General features: G+C 32.0%; 2 protein-coding genes, 1 long non-coding RNA gene and 1 other non-coding gene across 5 annotated transcripts; 2 read left to right on the top strand and 2 right to left on the bottom strand.

Moving 5' to 3' along the window:
• The first annotated feature begins 572 nt into the window (after positions 1–572).
• LOC110623067 lies at positions 573–3,453 on the top strand. Its single transcript, XR_002489227.2, has 2 exons — positions 573–1,615; positions 3,256–3,453. It is a non-coding gene; the product is annotated as an uncharacterized LOC110623067 (long non-coding RNA).
• A 3,776-nt stretch (positions 3,454–7,229) lies between these two features.
• On the top strand, positions 7,230–9,271 carry LOC110623066. Its single transcript, XM_021767920.2, has 3 exons — positions 7,230–7,430; positions 8,074–8,222; positions 8,948–9,271. The coding sequence occupies exons 1-3, from the start codon at positions 7,325–7,327 to the stop codon at positions 9,026–9,028; spliced, it is 336 nt and encodes a 111-aa protein (XP_021623612.1). The 5' UTR covers positions 7,230–7,324; the 3' UTR covers positions 9,029–9,271.
• A 1,724-nt stretch (positions 9,272–10,995) lies between these two features.
• LOC122724714 lies at positions 10,996–11,114 on the bottom strand. Its single transcript, XR_006352167.1, has one exon. It is a non-coding gene; the product is annotated as a U5 spliceosomal RNA (small nuclear RNA).
• Positions 11,115–15,354: 4,240 nt separating this feature from the next.
• LOC110623062 (transcription factor bHLH149) lies at positions 15,355–17,617 on the bottom strand. Of its 2 annotated transcripts, XM_021767917.2 has the most exons (3): positions 17,414–17,617; positions 16,605–17,282; positions 15,355–15,849 (listed from the first exon to the last, which is right to left on the bottom strand). In XM_021767917.2, the coding sequence occupies exon 2, from the start codon at positions 17,237–17,239 to the stop codon at positions 16,640–16,642; it is 600 nt and encodes a 199-aa protein (XP_021623609.1). In that variant the 5' UTR covers positions 17,240–17,282; positions 17,414–17,617; the 3' UTR covers positions 15,355–15,849; positions 16,605–16,639. The 2 variants fall into 2 exon arrangements, with proteins under 2 accessions (XP_021623609.1, XP_021623608.1); XM_021767916.2 differs by lacking the exon at positions 15,355–15,849 and having other exon boundaries at positions 16,528–17,282.
• Positions 17,618–18,067: the final 450 nt, after the last annotated feature.

Below are 18,067 nucleotides of genomic sequence, written 5' to 3'. Positions count from 1 at the left end.
AAATTATATCATTTTGTCATATCAGCAAAACATTCATCTAATTTAAAATTTAAGTTGAAATATAATTATAATAAAATTTAAAATTTTAAATAATTTTATTTAAGTTTTCATAATTTTAAATTGAAATATAATTATAATAAAATTTATAATTTTAGATAATCTTATTAACTTTTAAAATTATGAATTAAATGGTAAAATACTAAAAAAATTTAGTTTTTTCATCCAAATAGCCATTTATATATCTAACGTAAATATTAATATTAATATCAACCAAACCATAATTAAATTAAAATTTTATTTAATTAAAAATAAGCAAATTAAGAAAGTGGTACTCCTCACGAATAAAAAAAAAATTCTTTTTATATTTTATTTTGAGAACTATTTTCCACATATAAAAAAATAACTTATTAGTAAATTGCACTTACCTATTTAACTTTTATTAAATTTATAAATTTATTCCTTAAATTATTATATTTAAAATTATATTATGAATATTATTAATTTTTCATCACTTAAAAAATAACTTTAAATTTTAAAAAATAATTTTAAATCTTAAAAAGTTGAAAGAATATGGCAACCAAACATGGTGTAGCTCTCGTTATTTGTGGTTCTTTCTGGGAATTGAATTTGGAGTTGGAATTATTAATTTTCTCAACGATTGACACGGAGATCGCAATCGCGAGCACTTACGAAGATCTGATGAAGCTCTCAAAGACCTCTTGCGAAGAAGGTAAGCTGGAGAAGCTTTTGTCTGTTTTGATCTTCTGCTTCTTTAGATTGTTTCTAAAATTTCGTTCCGAAACCTGAAATTTTTTGTTTTTTTAAAAAGTGGTTCTTACATGCTCTTTGATGATTCGTCTCATCTTTTGTCTTCTCCTCTCCGGCTTCAGCTTAGTAAGCAGAGGTTGAGTGCTTGCTAGTGATGTAATTTGTCTTCTTTAATATAGTCATTCCAGGAAAACGCAAAGCATGTAAGCTAAGAAAAATTTTCCCCCCTTTTTAATACAGTACATGGAATTTGATTGGAGTTTTAGGAAACTAAGCATGATTCATCAAATTAAATATAACAAAAACAAACAGTGGGATTGGACAATCAAATAATAAAGCAGCAATAAGTCTTTAGTAGGCTCCTTGACATTTCCTCTTTGTGTAAAATATTTCAACTCCTTTATGAATTGGGATTTGATGATTGATATTTATTGAAGCATGTTAATTTATATTTGAAGATGCAATTGCTGTGTTAACTCAGTTGATAAGTGGATTTGCTCCCCACTTTACTGGTCAAGATTCCAATATTGGAGTCAGATCACAAGTGAGGTAGTTTCCTCTTCCTATCTGAAATTCCCAGTGTGTATGATTAACCTTGACTGAAATGGGAATGTAGAACTATTACAGAACCTGAGATTTTGCCCATTATATGCCTAGTAAAGAACTGCAGTCTGCAGAACTCTTTCTTCTCTCCAGCTAACATACTGGATATGCAGCGCTTTCGTGTTGGCGATTTTGCCAAATTATCTTTCCTCTGCATTCTCATAACTCAATGGGGGTAGATGGGTATACCACCAATCTGGTCACTCCTGCTAAGATGGTAATTGATGAATACGACAAGCAACAGGTTTCCCATTCTTTTTGCTTTTGTCATGCATATTCTTTTGAGTCTAGCAGTTCATATATATATATATATATATAATGATTTGCTGTTCTCCAAAATTTGAAATTTGAGGTTTTGGAGATTGAAAAGATAGAATGAAAAAACTATTTAAGAGGCATAATATCATATCACCTTTAAGGCCACCATAACAATAGTATGGATGGTGCAACTAAAACCTTTCAAGCGCTAGTGGTCAAACTTTTTTGTTTGGTACAATTAGCTCCAACTAGGAGTCAAACTTTACAGCTCAGGAGATAACATTAATACTATGAGGTTAAAACCCATTAGTTGTAGTTTGAAACCTAGTCCCTCCTAACAAAGGTAATTTGGTTTATTGGATTGAATTGAATATGCTCTCTTCGTGTGGATTGAAGTGTAGGATTTACTTGTTAATTTACATTCACTAAATTACATTGTATAACTTCATAATCAATTCCATAAACATACATTTATTTACCCTTCTTCCTAATTTAGAAATGCCTTTTTTTTCCTGCTTATAATAATAGCTGTAAAAAAATTGAATAGTTGACACATGGTGGTTTGTAGGAGTCTCTTTGGTATCATTAGCTACTGCTTCAGCTGGATTTTCTAAAATTGATCAGTCCAACTTCCTCTCTTTGTTTTTTTTTTTTCAGTTTATTAGCTGGGATAATTAATTTGGAATTTTTGTAGTTGGAAGCCACTAAAAGATTTTATACTAGTACACCAAGAAGGATTTCCTTTTTTTTTTTTAATTATTGAATATAAAAGAGATGGAAATTTAATATATCATCCTGAGTTTTATCACTAATTACAATTCAGTGATTCAGTCCCTTTATTTTGGAAATTGAATTATTTCACAAGAAGATTCTGTCAGTGACATGTGAAAAGACTAACTGCCCCTATTAACTTAAAATTAATAATTATAGAAGAATAGTCTAATATCACATTCATCCCTCTCCTCCTTTCACAACTCATGGCCCCTCTCTCTATGCCTATGGCATTCCCATAGAACCAAGCTTTAAATTCCAAACTCCTTACAAAATTAATCTTCTAATACGAATTACCACCATACTCCACTCGCCCTCTGTTAGTGATTGGAACAGGCTTCAGGTGTGAACTGGTGGTGATGGGGGTTATGTTTTGTGAGTAGTGGAGTTGAATCTTCAGAGAATGGATGTGAGGATTGGAGTTTGCTTTTGTTTGCATTTTATGGTTGCTGAAGGGACATGGTTCAGTGGAGAGATATGAAGGTATTATGGGACTTTGGTGCAAGGGTTACTACGGAGGAGTGGAGGACTTATTCCACTAGTTCTCTAGGAGAGATAGTCGATGCTGTGAGCTGTGTGTTGAATGAGAAGGAGATAGAAGTGGCTTTGCGGGTGAGAGCTGGAAGCAAAGAAGGGGATCGGGAGTGTAAGATGGATGTGGAATTTCTATAATCCAGGATGAAAATAGCAGTTCACTTTTATAGTGGATTTCTATAAGATAAATTTCAGTCTCATGAAAATTTTACCTGCACAATGGATTTGCTTCTTTTTTTCTTTTTTGGCTGCAAGGGATTTTATGGCTATGTTTTTCACAGTTGTGTCATTTCTAAAATTCTAAAACTGAGATACTTGCAGGTGGAAGTGAAGAAGTAAGAAAATAATCTGCAAGGGATTTTTTGACTCTCTTTTTAGGATCATTTTGTCTACTTAAGACTATTAGGGATTCTGAATTTGATATTCTTGTTTTCGTCACTTGAATTGAGTAGCAAAAGAAATTGCAGAACATTTAGTTATGCTAATTATGATTTTGTAAAATTTAGTATATGTTTTTTACATTCGTATCTTTGTCGTCTATTGCATAGAAGCAATAATTTCATAGCTGAAGAGATTGAGAGAAAGAAAGGGGAAGTAGGAATGGTAAATTTAATCATTAGTAATGTATCCCCTTTTATTAGATTATACTTAATAACTAAGAAAATCCTACTTTAAAATAGGAGGACCTACCTCATATTTTTATAGAAGCATTTGTCAAAGATTAAATAGTTTAATTTTTAAAATAGAACGGTCAAATCTAGAGATAAAACAGTAAATTTTCTTAAAAGAAATAGTTCACACTGATAAATTTTAAATGTATAAAATTCTAAAAAATTAAAAAGAGATTGATGATCGCTGGATTTCTTCACCCCGGTATAAAGGCCAGGCCCATGAAAACAGTCCATGATCCGAAGGTTTCAATATTCCCCTCGAGAGCCAGGTCCAGCCCGCTCAGTCACAGGGCCGGACTCCGCCTAGACTCCTCAATCAAGTCGGCCCAAACCTCTCGGCTCAGTAATCAGGCCTTCATCAGGCTCAACTTCAGCCCTACCATTCAACCCAGCCCAGAAAGGGGAAAATGACCAAGGTGCCCCGCTGGTAGGTCCCTCCGCATGCGTATCAGAGGAGAATTAATGGCCGTTACGCATGGAGCAGGCGCCTGACACATCCGTACATACGGAGCTAGGCGGCAGAAGACAGCTAGCATCGCGGCAGAAGACAGCTAGCATTGTGGCAGAGAGACAGATATATATATCACGGCAGAGGCCACGCAGAGGGGGCTCTCTTCTTCTTCTTTCTCCTTCCTGGACACCATTTTTATTCTTTCTGTAACCCTTGCCTAAATATACTACTCTGAGCCATAAAATCTGACTTGAGCATCGGAGGGCCTCTGCCGGGGCACCCCCGGTAGGCTCCTGACCATTCTTTCTTATTTTACAGATCCTCTCACCAGGTAGAACATGGAGAGATCCATCAGGGAGCCCAACAAGAAAGGACCCAGAAGAAAACCAGATCTATCATGGACCAGGAAGAGGAAAATATTTATCAAGGATAATAATTTGTTATTATTGTTTAAAAATATTGTTAAATATATAAATCTTAAATATACTATTACTTAAAAATTATGAAATTTGTTTTAAATTAAATTTAAAATTTTTAAATATAAAAATAAAACAAATTAGCGATATCTTTTTTCAATTTCTTTTTCTACTATACCATAAATGGTAATTTTTAAAAAATAAATTAAAGGTAACAATGTGCTTTAAATAAATATATTTTCCATTAGCCATGACTAATTGAAAAATTGACAATCACTAGAATCCAAAAGATTTATATATATATATATATATATATGTTGGGAAGTCGTATACAAATTTTGTAATTTTCTCAAAACATCAAACAATTTCCCTCCAAAAGGAAAAGCTCTAGCACAAAAATTTCAAATTGTTCATGCGTTTTTCCTCTCGAACCTGCCAGTCCAATCACTCACACGCGTCTCATGCTCTGCAATTTCAATCACAACCGTACAAGTTTTTGCACACGTCATCAAACGGTTCACACGTTGAATCTTCTACCAGATCATAATTTATTTCCAATTGTTAATTACACACCTAGCCCAGGCCCAACGGTGCACCATTTTAGTATACAAACGAGTGAGACTATGTCATTATTCTGCCAGTCATCGTCTCATCTATATAAAACGCTGTTTCCCTACTACCACATACTAGAATTCACCCAATTGATTCAAAGGAGTGTAGAGAAAGAGAGAGAGAGAGCGAGAATGGCGGGGTGGTGGTCCACTTCAACTTTTAGGTGGCTAGGTTTGGATTTCGCTTACTCTTCCCTCCGTTCGTCGTCGATCTTCCGGTGGATGCAGTTTATGTCGTCATCGTACTCATCGACGTGGTGGGCCCCAAGGGGAGTACTGGTGAATTGGGACTCACAGTGGTTTTTGAGGTGGTCGGCGCTGGATTTCTCGATCGTGGACGACGTTGTTTGGAGCTTGATCACAGCGTTTGAGTCCGTGGCTCTTGTGTCTATGCTTTGCTTCTTCTTTGTCTTCTGTGGATGCACCGTCTAATCTCGTCTGCTGCTTGAATTAGTTGTAGGAGATGGAGATTTGGTGACGGAGATAACGAGGCTTGTTGCCTCGTAGAAGGTGGGGACTTGGTAGTTGAGGTAGAGGAGCACGTGAAGTTTGCTTTATTATTATAGGGTTTGAGTTTTAGGTGTGAAAGCCACTAGAGGATGGCCACGGTAAATTTTGTGACTAATGTGCTTAGTTCTTCTGGATTTTGCTGGTAAAGCTTCAATTTCTTTGAGAATTAGAAAATTTTTAATTTTAGACAGAAGAAACCTTTAATTTCTTTTTTAATTGTGAACTAATTACTAATTAGCGAGGTGGACGCAACCTGGTTCGGTCCAATCTACTTAAAATTAGACTGAAATTTTTTAATTTTTTTCACAGATGAAAATTTTTAATTAAAATGTGCAGCAACAAAACCTTCCGCATCATCTTCTTCTTTGTATAATTTTATCAGAGAAGGAATTCCATTAACAAGAAACCCGAGTATACGGTCCAAGCTCAACGATATACAGCACAGCTACAAGAACGGAACTCAGCCCCAGCCCAAGCCCAAGCCTAAACTCCAGACTTGGGGAGGAATGTGGTAGAGCCGGGCTCTTGCTCACCCAGCCATATCTGCACCGCTCCCTTAGGGCATAATCGGTATTGCATTAAAATTATTGTTTAGAAAACAATTTATAATATTGAAGTTTCAAGCTAATGAAAAGGAAAAAATATAAAAAATTTATTTTGTGATTTTATTATTTTTATTTTAAAATTTATAATTCAATCTATATTAAAGTATTAATTTTAATATTATATAATTAATAAATAGTGATGTTAATTTTTTAATTTTATTAATAATTAAAATATAATTATTAATTAAAAAATAAAAATATAAAAAATAAACTGTGGCACTCACATGCTTAGTTAAATTAGCGTGATATAATTATATTTTTAATGATAATTTTTTACTGAAAAAAATAGTACATATAATTACAGTTCAGAGAAAAACCAACAATAAAAGAAAGGGAATCCAAATATTATATATTAAAACCCCAGATTCCATAATTATAGAACGACTCGGCTTCCTATTCCGGAGAAACAACAATTGCACTTTATTGTTCTCTGAAGATCAAGATCAACAATAGCAATCATGAAAAACAAAGGGCATCACTTTGAAATCAATCTGCACTTTTCTAGTGCCATGCCATCGTGATTCTTGTGAAATAATAGATTATGGGAATTCAAAACTTACAAAATAACTAAAAAAAGCTATAAGGCCAAAGAAAAAACTCCAAACCATTAAACATTATTTATTGATAACCAATAAAAGTCATGCACAAACCTTAGTTTAAGGAGAAAAAATACATCTACATTCAGGCAAAAGAAGGGAAGGAGCCGCCTCAACTCAAGAAAATAGGAGTAATCACTTAATCTTACGGCCTCTGAAGTATCGAATTTAAAAAGCTAATTGTGTGTGTGTATATATTAAAAATTAAATAAAATTTATTAGTCTAAAATTTTTAATTATATTACTTAAATTTTGTAAATAATACAAAATAGAAATTCATAATTACGTGACAAGTATTTGTCATTGAATAATTTTAATGTTTAAATTTTTAAGAAAATAAGAAGGCGCCATTTCAAAAATAAAAAATAAAAAAAGAAAATAAGAAGGTGGTTGAACCGGAACCGGTCTGGGTTTAAACTGATTACTAAAAGCCCAAAGCCTCGTAGCTGCTGGTAGCTAAGAACAGCCCGAGAAGGGTTTATTACTGTTAGTCTGTGTCTTTGATCCTGCAGAGGGAGAGAGATTCGAAGATGGCATGGAGGCAAATAATCAATAACGCAAAGATAGTTTCAATTCCACAAACAAATTCAACACCTGGGTTCTCCAGATTCTTCTCCAAATCCCCAGCTTACATCGGTAACAGTTTCTTCCCGAACATTTTCTCGAGTTTGATTTCCAGTCTTCTTTGGTTTCTCTAATGGGAATCGAAATAGATTGCTGGATTTTGTTGATTGTGCATTTTAAATTCTCGGTATTATTGAAATAGGAAATTTTGTTCATCCGGGACAAAAAGCTTTAAAGGGCTAGCTGGTCTGGGCTTCTGTTTTTTTTTCCCCTTATCGTTTTTCAAGGAAATTAGGAACTTCGGGAACTGCGAAAGTTAGATGTTGTGCTTTCTACCATTGATTTATGTTACTTGGGTGTTTTTAGAAAGTGAGCCTCACTGTTGTTAAGGTGGATACTTCAAACTTACACCTATCAACAATTTTTGCAGTGTCATCTTCCAAATAACGGATTAGATGTGTTTCAAGTGGGTTTTGGCAAACAATTGGACGAATATTATTGTTTTGCAAGAATCTGGAATTATATGGTTTGTTAAGATCCCATAAATTTGATAGAATATTATTAAGCTTTTACCTCCCTACGCCTCAAAAATTGGATATTTAGTCTGCATTATATATATATATATATATATATATATATATATATATATATATATATATATATATATATATATATCCTTACAAATGCGATTGAGAGCATATTATTGTTATTACAGTGAAAGTTGGAATTCCAGAGTTTCTAAATGGAATAGGGAAAGGAGTTGAAGCCCATGCAGCCAAGCTTGAATCTGAGATTGGTGACTTCCAGAAACTTCTTGTTACTCGAACCTTGAAGCTCAAGAAGATGGGCATTTCTTGTCAACATGTAATTTTTCTCCACTCTCTCCTTTCTTGGTGTATATGATTTATTAAATTTTACTTTTGTTGATTCAAGTTCTCAGAATTGGGAAATCACTAATCAGGATTGCCATATTTGGTTCAACCTTTTAACTTTTAAGGACGTTGCATCTTACTCCAAAAATTGTACTGACCCCATGGCTGATGGTTGTCCTCTATCCAGGCACTGTGCGAAAATGATTTTTGCTTTTTCCTGTGGCCTCTGTTGATCATGTTAATTGTCTATGTATATTAGTTTTGGATTAGTGTCATATCATGCTGCAGTATTCCTAATACTTTATTGGGTATTTTGAATAATAGGATTAATAGCTCAGCTATCCTGTGCCTAATTACGTCCTCCAATGATAGAGCAGCATAGGATCTTTAGTAATTTCCTAATCTCATTTAGAAATTTTTACATTAGTCGGACTTGATATGAGAGCACCATGCTTTTACAGTGTTCCTATGAGCTTAAGACCAAGTTTCTCCCCCCCCCCCCTCCCCCCACTTTACTTTCACTTCCTTTCTTTTACCATAGATGGAAGAGCATGCTTGACACTTTTTTAGCCCTTTTATAGCCTGCATCTGCATATTGCATTGGGATAAAGACGTGTACCTTGATAAAAAGATCTCAAGTTTGTGGTCCTTCAAGGATGACGGCATGTTTGTTTGCTGCAAACCATAATTGATTGACATCTGATTTTTGGTTTGCAGAGGAAGCTGATACTGAACTATGCCCACAAATATAGGGTGGGGCTCTGGAGGCCGAGAGCTGATCTTGTGAAACCAAAATAAGCGTTGAGTTAGCTAGCCCTTTGAGTATGACATGATTCTAGTTTGCTGCAAAACATAACTGATTTAGATTGCTTTGTGGTTCTGTGGTTTCAAAGAGTTTGATCTTATGACCTCTGTAACTTGCACTGCAGCTTTCAGATTTATTGACAGAGTTTAATTTGTTGAATAGCACCTACTTGTGCAACATCCTAATTTTGTTCTTCTAGAATGAATTATGGAGCATATGAAGTTAAATTAGTTTTACCCCTCTCTCTCTCACACACTCTCTCTCTCTGTATGTGTTACATAACTGCCGCCAAGTAGATTTTGAGCAAATTATGAGGAATGACATCTTAGTTGGAATATTCAGGTAGTTTCTCATTCTTGTGTTCGAAATTGGAGTATTTATGAATCTGATACCAAGTTGAAGGTTTTGAACAGGCTTTTGCTCCCCTTTACGCAACTGCTTTTGCATGCTTGCAGCCAAAAAAAGGCCTATATCGTGATTGCAAATGCAGCTCCATCCCAGCAAAGAGCAACACGAAATTGAAGAAATTCGCGCAGCTACTAACGAGTATTTTTCTTAATTTGAAACTCTTTTATTACCCTTTGTTTGGATCCTTGAGAGGAAATAAGAAAATTAGAAAGAAAAAAAAAAAAAGAAACGAATTGATTTTCTATTGTGTGATATTTTATTACAATACTTTTTAATTTCATTTGGCTAGGGAAACTAATATCAAAATTTTTAAAGATGGTTATTTTTGAATTATAATGTGAGTAATAATTAACTTAGGATTTTAAAATTACTTACTCTTGAATATGATTTTCTGCTCATTTGTTGCAAAATAAAGATTACTTTATACCTATGATCAATTTATTTAGACTAAATTACAGTTTAATCCCTCTAGTTTAATGGAATTTTTACTTTAGTCTTTGTATTTTTAAAAAACCTATAAAGTAATTCTTGACATTTAAAAAAATGCTACAAATTAGTTTTTAATGTCTAATTAGTTAACTACTATTCACTTTAATGAAAATGACCAAACCAAAGTATCCTTTAGTATGTATTTTTAATTTAAAACAATATGGTCTCTCAGGTTTTATTAAATTTAAAATAAAGTCTCTCTAATTTTTTAAATTAATCCTTATATTTTATAATTATTTAGAGATAATATCTTAATGTATTTTGAAATAAATTGTTTTGGTTTTATAAGTTAATATTTAAATAATTATAATATTAAAAAATTTAATATTATAGTTATTCATAAAAAAATCTTTATGTTTTTAGAAATTAATCTTTAAATATTATAAACATTTATAAATATATTTTTATGATTAAAAAATATAAAAATTTAAAATGAACTATGTCGTATATATTTTAAGTGAAGGAATTGATGTAGGGTGGTTGAGTTCAATTCCTTTTAAGAATAAATATTTTTTCAATTAAATGAAAACTGTTTGATTCACCCGCGACAACAAGAACTTAAAAAACAGGGGAATGGAAATGAAGGTCTGTGCGTCACTACCCTTTAGTTTTAAGCCGCAGCGGGAGAAAGACTTTTGCTGGGCCTTAGTATTATAAGGATATCCAAACGTTACACAACATAGAAACTGCATAAGAAACTGAGGTTCAAACTGTCCGTTTTAGTTTAATCAAAATTCAATTCAGTTCACACTAAATTGATTCGATTCTATTAAATAGAGAATTAATAGCTTAAATAAAATCAAATCAGAATTCAATTTTCAATTTTTGATTAAACTAGTCCGATCAGATCAGCTGGTCAATAGAAGACTAAATTATAAATTTTGTAATTGATTTTTAAAAATATTAAAATTTAAAAAAAGAAAACATAAACTAACTGCAATTTACCTCTTTATTTATTATTAAAATTAAAATAACGATTTATTAATTAAAAGTAATTAGATAAAAAGGAGGATTAATATAATTACTCGTTTAAAGAAACAACTATTAACTGGTCTTGCTGGACCCTCCTCCAATAGAAGAGATACCTTCAAAAAATTGACGTATGCCGCTATCGTCAACGAGCACACGGTACTCTTTAGTAAAAGGCGAAAGAATAGTTCGCTTTGTGCTCACTGCGCAGCTGCTTAACATGCCAAATCAAGCCCCTTGCAAGTTTATAATTCTTGCTGCTCATCCAAGTTCCTCTTTATTCGATGTGGGACTGCCTAAACGCCAAATTATACAGTTTCGCCGCCCACCCACCTGGTTTACCTTGCTTTGCCTCTTCTTCTCTTTACATACCAAACTCAACAACCTCCAAATCTAGATGAGCTTTTTCACTTAGAATACCTCTGATTAGCATGAACACTGCCTCCTAAAAATATCCCAATTCGATCAACCCACTTCTTTACTACCTATCTACCAACTGTACTAACCATTTCCAATCAATCGCAGCTTGCATTTTTGGGCCACAATGGCTGTACAGAAGTTATCTCCATGGTTCCCTTCAAAACCAAATTGGTCTGACCAAATCGATTTAAGTTGTATAGTTTAAAATTAACGTTGAACTAGACTAAAATAACATCACAAATAGCCAATTTGATTCTCTATTACTCTCAAACAAAAAGATTATGCGGATTTGCATAAAATTTTTGAGCCCACTTAGCGTATGGGCCAGTGTTGAAATTTCAGTACTTGGAAAATTAAAGCCCAACTTGCCCATTCCCAAATAGGCTAACCATGAATGGCCCACAATATCCCAGACATTGTGGGCCCACGTGTGTGAAATCAAATGACAAAATATATGATCGAATGCATAATTTACTATTTCATTTTTTTTTACTAAAAATTTTATTCTATTTACTTCATATGTAAATTACAGGACCTTGATTTAGGGATGAATAAGAAAAAAAATACTGACTTTATGAAAATAGTAGTTAAAGGATAATTTCAACAGATTGGTAAGAGTAATTTGATTTAAGTATGAATAGAGCTCCATCTCTTTTAGTTTTTGAAAAGACAAGGAAAATGAAGAGAAAAGAAAGATGGATCACTCTATGCTTTTATTAAATTTTTATTATTTTAATGTTAAATTATCTTATTTAATTAATTTGAGGTCTGAATGGATACAAATTTTAACTAAAATTTTGATAAAAATTTAAGAAATTAGATAAATTATTCCATAACACACTTAAATTAATTAAAAGTAAAATAAATAAAAAATCTCATAGTTTTATTAGAAGACAGTGTTGATATATATCCATGAGCTATCATCGTTAGCAATAAATAATTTAATAATAAAAATCATATTTCATATACAAATTTTAGCATAGAAATTCATTTGTATTATATATAATAATAAAAAAGTCTCTTCTATAAGTTTAAAAAAAACCAATTTAAATTTATAAAGATTATTATTTTACTTTTATATTTAAATATGTTATGAGATATTTTTAAAATTTATAATATTATTTAAAAATTTTAATGAAATTTAAGAGTACAAAAATTATTTTGCTTTTTTATATTTTCTCAATCTTTGATAAACAATAAATAAGAGGCTACACAACAAAACAAAAGAAAAGAAAAGAAAAGCTCAAAGCATTGGGACACTATCTGCCAAAACCTGTTTGACAAAAATTGTCGTTTTCTTCTTTAGTCTCTATTGGCCCTTCAACTCTTCCAGCTCACCTCTCATTCCTTTGTTTTGTCCTCTAATTCGAAACCTTAAACCTTTCAATTATTATTAAGCATATTTTAAACAAAAATTAATGACAAAAACAGATTTCTAAATAAAAATTGCTTTTCGTAGGCTCACTCCATCCAAACCTCATTTTAATGAACCAAATTTATTCTTTATTTTTTTAAAATTTTTTTTAAATACATCCAATTAGTTAATTCATTAATGGGTTTTAATTATTTTTTTATTTTAAAATTTTAATTTAATATATATTTAATTTGTAATGAATTGAATTTAGACCAAAAACATCATGTACATACATGGCATTCTAAATCTTGAAGTTTTCTTTTGTGCTTTTTTTTTTTTTTAACCATTTGTGCACATGCAATGTTTTTCTGAGGTGTCATAATTAAAAAAGCCATGCACGTTCTTTGCAATTATAAAAAGATGCAATTTTATTGCCTACCATGTAATTTATTTCGGCTGAATTTTCAAAATAGAATAAAACAACAAATTAATGAACTTTTAAATTTATATTATTATTTTAAAAAAATAAACTCTAAAATTTTAATCAAATTCTTGTTTTACATTTATCATTAAATCATTAAAACTCCATTTCCATTTTCAGTATATATAAATTAATTTGAGAATACCTTCAATTGCTATTACTAAAAAAAAAATTGTAACTATCAAATTAATGATTTAAGCCTATCTCCAGAGAAGGACCCATAATTTGGAATTATTAGGCAATATTTATCTCTCGCCTACAATAGCTAGCTTGATGGGAAGGAGGGTTCATATTAATTTACATTATGACATATGATAGCTTAATGGGAAGGAGGGTTCATGTTAATTTACATTATGATGTATGATGATATAAAATTCAGAAAATAAGATTTACGGTATGAATGTAAGTTTAGACGGAGAGAAAGACGTTATTTCTTTTTTATCTATTTTCTTTTTATGTGCTAATAATGTCTTAACGGTTTTTTGTTACTGTGTCACCTATTTTTGTTACTCAGATCTGTACGTATGACACATACGCGTCAGAGTCTCTCTCCACACCAGACGACTATTTAATTTCTCCTGACGCACATGCGGACAGGGCTGCAAAGTGACTGGGTCTGCCCTTGCCTATCTCCTGCCACATCACTGGGCTAAGTTCCCAGATGATAGGACTGCGCGCATGTCTGGTTCGACCTGTTTCAAATCTCTAGGTCAGAGCGCTCCGCGTGGACTGATTTATTTATGAGAAAGGTCTGATAGGTTTTGAATCAGCATTCTTTAACGGTGATCAATATATTTAAATATATATATATTAAACTTTATCTTTAAAATTCATATTCATGATTAGGTGATTAAGCTCACACAAAAGAGATTCATTGATTGACATAAATTCCTATTGCTTTTAGAAAAAATTTATAATAAATATTTTTTGCACTAGAGATGAAGTGCACCAAGCACAATAAATCAAAAATTAAGTACCTAAATGAAATAATCATAATAAAGATTTCTTTGTAGCATGTGTTGTAAAGTATATGTTAATCCATGAATGAATCCTACTTTGCTTTTGTAGACATGGTCCCATATATTTTACTCAAGTCATGAAACTTTGCCTCACCACTTACAATCAAACAAACAAAATCACCCATATGAATAGAGATTTATGGGTAAGACAACACACAACATATACCAACCTTAATCTTTTGCTTTATGGGATTTCATTCCATTAAAAAAAATCAACCAATTTAAATATTAACTAAATTCAATGAATTTTAATTAACGATATCAAAATATCTCTAAAATTATAAAGCTTAAATGTAAGGATCGGACGATCTGTTTCTTGAGCTAATTTTTAATATTGAATTAAATATTTATATTTAAATATATAAAAAGTCAGTCTTTTAAATTAATTTTTAAATTGAATTAGATTAATTTTTTTTAGTTGATTGTTATTATTATTTTAAAATTTGTGTAGTATAAGGAATGATTCAAATGAGGGGTTGAATGGAAGCAAAATTGGAGGGAATAGATTGATTGTGATGAATGTGAAAAGAATGAAACAAAAGGACAAAAGATGGGAGGAGAAGGAGGAGGTTGTTAATTAAATGAAGGCACATGGATGCATGTGAGATTTGTGGGCAATGCATAGTTGAATGAGAGCATACAAATAATGTTAGGATTGTTAGACAAAAACAAGCTATGAAAAATACACAACATGTGTGGTCCATAAAAATCCAACCTTTCATCATCACTAATTTTGGATCCAAACACCCTTTTGATAGAGATCTTATTCAATTGACAATTTGATTATCATTCTTGCACTCGTGTTGGCTCTTCAATGAGAAAATGAAATGCCCTTTACCATCCACCCACCCACTCCCCTCCAAAATCCACCAAGTTGGGATTGGATTTGTTCCAAACTATGGGATTTAGGCCATTATGTTTTGGCTCCTTATAACAACATCAATGCAAAATTCTATACCTTAAAAAGCAACTTCATCTAAACTTTGTAATTCAATTTATAGTTAATTCTTTTAAAATTTTGCTATGATGGATTATTATCATTTCATTGCTTATCTAAATAATTGCTTACAATAATCATTAAATACAAATAAACTCTAAAAGAAAATATGAGCATTAGTCTTCTATGTTGCTATTCTTGCATTAATGGATGTATAGAGTCAAAATTTTCTTATCCCATAATTAAAAATAAACTCAAAATTTCAATGGTGGTTTGTTTATGATTAATGAAAATTTTTTATATGTATATATATATGTACACCTATTTAATCGTAGATATAGCATGTATAAGCAAACGCTAGAAAGAAAAGGGAGAGGCATGTGAAGGCTAGGGTTTTATTTAGTGGATGGGAGAGAGGTGGAAAGAGTTGAAAGTAGGGCCATTAAGCCACATGACATGAGGGCGTGTTGGTCTCACTAGGGACTAGACTGCTTTTGGAACTATACATATACTTTTTATATTTCTGCCTTCCATATCTCTCAAATATCTTAAAACAACTGCCACAACAATTTTGTCTAATAATAATACAAGTAAAACCTTCAAATTGGTGAATTTCAATGTGTAAATTTAATAATTAATAAACATTTATTTTACCAACAAAGTAATTGGATCTCTGACTGTGGATGAGACCTCCAAGCATACCTACTCCTCTCCATTCCCAGTTGAGTTCCAGCTCCCTAAAATTAATCATATTCATGAAAATTAAAGTTTAAATGTTTATTTTTCAACCATTAAATTAACTATACATAAATCTACCGCTCTTTACATTTCGAAAATTTTATTATATTTCTAGTTAAAAATAAGTGAAACATCTTTTTTTTTAGTATAAATAATAAACTTTAATTGCAAGTACTAACAATTTTCATTATGTCTAAAATTTGGTTTTGGATTCTTACCTCTTAATTCTATCTAATTAAGAAAATAATCTAAAATACATCCAACACCGCCATAACATTATTTTCTTTACTATTAAATTATAATTTACTTCGTAAAATTAACTGTATTTTTAAAAATCAGATCTTATAATTTAAAAGAAAAAAATTAAATAATTAATTCATTTGAAAAAAAAAAACTTTTCATTCAATTTACAATTTGATTTTTATAATTTAATATAATAGTATACACTAACTTTTTTTAATTATAAAGATCAAATAATTAATTTTTGAAAATATAAAAATTAATATGAAAATTATTAAATTATAATTTACCATTTCCCATTTCTTTAAAGATTATGAAGAATCGAGATAAGTTAGGTTGATGGTTACAAAAATGCAAATGAATTAATAATAGAAACATGTAAAAGGAAAAAGAAAAAAATTGGAAAAAAAAAAAAAAAGAGCTCGAGAGATCAGAGATGAAAGTCACCTATACAATAAAGCACATGAATTAATAAAGAAAATACAATATTAAAAATTAAAAATTGTAATAACACCTGGCATAACTAACAATTTGTGATTCGCTATTCACTTAGCTTGTGGGCCTAACCGGAGCGACCCCACCGGCGGCGAGAATCTCTGTGAGAGCCGTCATGGCTTTGACCTGCATCTCCAAAGCAGCGATATAATCACCCGCTTCCTCTAAAAGATTAGTAAACGATGTCTTCTGACAACCGGGAACCAACCGGCTCAAAACACGAACTCTGTCCTCCACAACCGGTAACCTACTGCTCTCCTTCGCCATCTCCTTCTTCCTCAACCGGTTCTCACCTGTTACCTTCACTTTCCTAGCCTTTTTAACCTTCCTCATCCTGAGCCTTCCCGCCAGAATCGCGCGGCTCCACCGAGTCTTGCCTTTTGCAGTGACGGCGAGGAGTCTGTCGGCAGTTTCTCTGATTTCTCTACCTTTCACTGCCGCCGTCGAGGAGGTCTGGCGAGATCGGCGGAGAGCTTCGAGAAGCTTGGAGGAATAGATCTGCTGCTCTGCTTGGGTTTTCCACCTTGGTTTTACGATAATTCGATTGTTCGTATTGTCATTTTGAGCGTGATCCTCCGCTTGGTGAGTGAGTTTTCTTCGCTTCTTCCTCTGGTTGAATTCCTGCGACTCGAGGCTTGAGATCAACGAAGCCATTAATATAATTCTCTTGAATATACTAAGCTTCTTGGTTTTTTGCCTGAAACAGTAAGCAAAACAAATTGATACTTGCAGAAGAGAATAAAGCTATAAAACAACTCAAATTCTCGAATCATCTTTAAAATTCCCGGGAGAATCAATAATTCAGAGAAAAGAAACATAGAGAAGTACCTTGGGAAAATGCGAGAAGAGATCGATAATGGGAGTTATGGATAATAGGAAACAAATGAACCCTGGTGGCGACGGCGGTGGCGGAGGCGGGGGTGGTGGTGGTGGAATGCTTTATGGAGGAAGTGGTGAAGAGATGCGTGGGGAAAATGAGAGGAAAAAGAGGGAGTGAGGGAAGACTTTAAAAGCAATTCACGGGCAACCACGCGGCGTTTCCTTAATCACATTTATTGGGTTGCCTTTCGTGCTTTGTTCTCTCTATTTTTTTTTTTTTTTAAAATACACATAATTAATTGAAAGAAAAAAACTATTTTGATATTCAATAAAAACAAATATTAGGTTACTCATTAATTTAATTTTTTTATGCATTAAAATTAAAAATAAATTATTTGTATTATATATTAATAACACCCATAACTAAGCACTATATATTATATTAATATAATGTTAGATGACTTGGTAAAAGTCTTTGAGTACATGTGATGATCTTCCATTTTGTCACAGAACTCCACAAGAGTCAACACCAACATGAGTGTTAGAACATGGAATCCAAATTGGAAACGTCAACCATAATTAATTTGGATAATTTTTAGATTTCAAAATAATTTTATGAAAAATCAATTTGTAATATTATCATTTTATTTGGTTAATTTATTA

The sequence above is a fragment of the Manihot esculenta genome, chromosome 9 (genome assembly GCF_001659605.2).
Source record: "Manihot esculenta cultivar AM560-2 chromosome 9, M.esculenta_v8, whole genome shotgun sequence".
NCBI lineage: Eukaryota > Viridiplantae > Streptophyta > Magnoliopsida > Malpighiales > Euphorbiaceae > Manihot > Manihot esculenta.
This window is presented reverse-complemented; position numbering and strand designations above follow the sequence as displayed.